Source organism: Mercenaria mercenaria, chromosome 3 (genome assembly GCF_021730395.1).
Source record: "Mercenaria mercenaria strain notata chromosome 3, MADL_Memer_1, whole genome shotgun sequence".
NCBI classification, from domain to species: Eukaryota; Metazoa; Mollusca; class Bivalvia; order Venerida; family Veneridae; genus Mercenaria; species Mercenaria mercenaria.
Genome location: NC_069363.1, coordinates 74,298,334 through 74,301,916, shown reverse-complemented (window position 1 = coordinate 74,301,916; position 3,583 = coordinate 74,298,334). Strand labels below are relative to the sequence as shown.

General features: G+C 35.8%; 1 protein-coding gene across 1 annotated transcript; it reads right to left on the bottom strand.

Annotated features, from left to right (window-relative positions):
* Positions 1 to 499: 499 nt before the first annotated feature.
* On the bottom strand, positions 500 to 2,553 carry LOC123524248 (uncharacterized). The gene is made up of 2 exons (XM_045302309.2): positions 2,401 to 2,553; positions 500 to 2,123 (listed from the first exon to the last, which is right to left on the bottom strand). Exon 2 carries the CDS (start codon positions 2,107 to 2,109, stop codon positions 1,162 to 1,164), a length of 948 nt encoding a protein of 315 aa, XP_045158244.2. The 5' UTR covers positions 2,110 to 2,123; positions 2,401 to 2,553; the 3' UTR covers positions 500 to 1,161.
* Positions 2,554 to 3,583: the final 1,030 nt, after the last annotated feature.

Genomic DNA, 3,583 nt, shown 5'->3' with positions numbered 1-3,583 from the left:
CATCCTTGAAATACAACTCCATTTTTAAACACACCAAGACATGCCCAAATTTTGTCATTAGCGGTAATTACATCTCACCTCTAAACGTACCAAGGCCTGTTAAAAATGTGTCTTGTAAACATATTCAGTCGACTTTCATCGATCTCGGTACAAGGTCAGTGCAACGGTCAGATCAAAAGTATTTCCTGTCTGCTCTTTAATTTATCTATTTAATTTATTTTTCTGATTTGTTTATATATTCGGACAAATATTTATGATAATACGACGTGCAAGTTGTTATTTTCAATTAGGTCGAAATCAAAGGGATAGAGCATTTTTACTCCAACAGAACAGAAATTCGGCTTGAAGGTATGTACCGTGTTTTCGAGAAGGGACTGCAAAATGTCCTCGAGATAGCCGGAATTTTGAGATAAACGAATTTGAGAAGCTGTTTTTCTAATTGCGATAAAGAGGCTGAAATTTCAATGCGTGGTACAGTAAATACATATAACGACAAAAACCCGCTTAAAGTTTAATCGGATGTTTACTGAGGAAATATATCCATGATTGATTAATACTATATGACTCAATTGAATGTGTTTTATCCAGTTAATTCTTGTTACAATTGTCGCTATAAGATAATAAGGCACAAAACGTGACAAATCTTCTAGGTAGGAATCTGACCATCAAATTCAAATAATGATGCATTATCAGTGGTAAACATGAGTAACATTAAAATGAAAGGTGTTCTTCAGGTGCTATGCTAACCTCGCATACGTAGGACTAGTTAGCAAAATCATAAAACTTGGGCTCGTGAAATAAATAATCTATATGTTATGAGAAAACCTGTTTCGTGAGAATTAATATTCCATCTGTATGCCTCTAGAAAAATATGTTCAGTGAACTATATATACTAGTTTGCTACATTGAGTTTAGGTTAATTTTAAGGTACTTTATACAAGTGTGTTTCCTATATTTGTAAAACTGCGTTGTTCTGAATTTTGAAACAGTTGCTTTTATCGAATATACAATTATTATAATTATAATTTCATTTGTACATGTCATCAATCTCAATCCGTAACATAATATGGTTATATGAACACACAACATCAAACACATCAAGGGTTATTCACGAGAACATTGCCGGAGGACATCCGGTTACTGGAAAGGATTAAACAAAGTTCATTCCCTGCAATTTCTACACTTTTTCCAGATCGTTTTTCTCTTATATCCAGTGTAGCACCAGCTGTATATTTCACCTTTCGGAGTGCAGGGATCCCACGGCTCGCAGCATCTATCCCAGTTCTTTTTCATATCTACGTAACACCAGTAATAACCTGCTTTCCCATCTTCCTGATGCATTCCGCATGGATACTCTGTCATACATCGTCTACCTTGTATATCTGTTTTGCCAGCATTTCCACAATACTGCCACTGACTTCCAGCTTTACACCACATGTAGGATGTTCCTTTCTCAAATCCACATGCTCCAGTGCAACAATAGTCCCAGCCCTTACTAAAATCGACGTAACACCAGGAATATTTGTAACCATGGTAACCGCAACGATTCCCAGAGCGACAGAGTGTGTTGCCTGCGGTAAAACTGTCGTGTCGGTAGGTCGTACACAAAATACCGCCCGCCCGAATGTCGTTGCAAAATTCGGTGAAGTCTGGATCAGTGTAGCTAAAAAGGTCCGAACGTTCGGAGAGATGACCTGGATAATGTAAGGGGTGATAAGGGTCCAGTGGTTTCGACAAGGGATTTCCTTTGCACTTTCTAACACATCGGTTAAGTTCTTTCTCAACATTGCCCTGTACAGTGCAGTTGCTGGCTCCACTACGTTCAACATTCATCCAGGAATCGACCCATCTAGAAGAACATTTCTCATCGTCGTCTGAGGCTGCACATGTTTTACTGAAATCGTTTACCATTGCTGCATTCATCGACAGTTTGCCAGATTCCTTACATGAGCAACACAGGTCTTTATCTAAGCAACGAAGCATGCAGCCTTGGAACGTGAAGTGGGGATTCTTTTCAAACCGCAAAGCGTTGTGATTGTCGTTTCTGCAGTAACCATTGGTTACCAAGGAAACTAGCATGGCCGCAAAGAGAATAGTCGGCTTCGTCATCCTGAACTGCAAATCTTAAAATAAAAATTTTAAAAACAATATTCATGTATTTTTCGAGCAATTTTATCATGTTTTAAGCAGAAAAGAAAATATAATAAAAGAAAAGCATATTCAATGAAAGTAGAATTCCCCGCCTCTTGCTTTAAAACTAACTTGATATATTTATTTACATATTCATTCATTTATCTTTATTTAATTTTACAGATTACAATTTAAGTCGATCGTAAATAAATAAAAATAATATATGTAAGTTAAATCCATTTCTTATATGCACATTGTAAAAATACGTACTGCATTAATCGTTGCCTCACTACAAGTAACCTGTTTAATTCGTGCAGAAGCTCAAATATTAATTCATCGGAAGTCAACTCTTTGTCAGAACGTGCAATGATAGGATTGTATTTCAATAATGGCCAAGTATTAAGTGTCATTTAAAATGCAGGATACGGGAATCATTTTGATCAGTAAATTATCTATCAATAAAATCCTTAAATATATTAAATGATTATTTGTTTATATAAGTTAAAGACCCACCAAAACATGGTGACCTACTTTTTTCCTCCTACATGAACTTCCTGAAAGTCATTCTAATCCTAACAACATCTACATAAAATATATCCATTTATGAACAGACCGCGGGTAAATAAATTATAAATGATAAAGTAGTAGTCAAATCCGTGGTTACATCACTAACAGCATTCAAGGTCAAGCAAGAGCATTTTTTCATATTTTGTGGAGGTGTCTATATCATTTATTAGAATGACTATTTATTTTCTTTAATTAAAATGTTTATTTTCTTGAAATGAAATGTGTCCTCTGAAAGGTTTAATAAAAATGTACTTTGTATTACTGACAGGGTATTTTGTTGTTGAAAACTATAAATGCAGTTATTCTCTGCTTCGTCTCAACGGAGCATAAAAAGTTGTCCCTGTTGTGCACTGTGCTCTATAAAACACCTTTTAGTGTGTGTAAGAAGTCTCTTTTTTGTCGGAAAATAGCTTGAATTAGCTAATGTTTTACATTGTTAAAACCAGTGTTAAGGCAGTGAACCCGAAATGGCATTCAGCAAATTACTTATTTCTCCGTATATAGTTTCGGCGTGTTCCGTATTTACGAAAAGCCATGTGCGCTTATCCGAAGAATGCCGAATCACATAACGAGAGTACGAGCGGAAATTGCCGAATGTCATTGCAGGTCCACTGCCTTATATAAAGGTAATCTGATTTTATCTCAACTGTTAACGTGCAGCATATAACAGAAAGAAAATCAAAGGATTAAGACGTGTAGCTGCTTAACACCACGTAAATCGTCTTATACTGAATACTATGTCGGACAAATATTTCTAAGATTAAGTGTTATTATAAAGTAACTATTGATTAATTGTGTGTGTTGCTATTGCAGTAACTACAAGCCTAACATTTCCCTTGTTGCTCATTGATCATTTACACTGCCGCACCTCTTGGTCTTCAGCCAT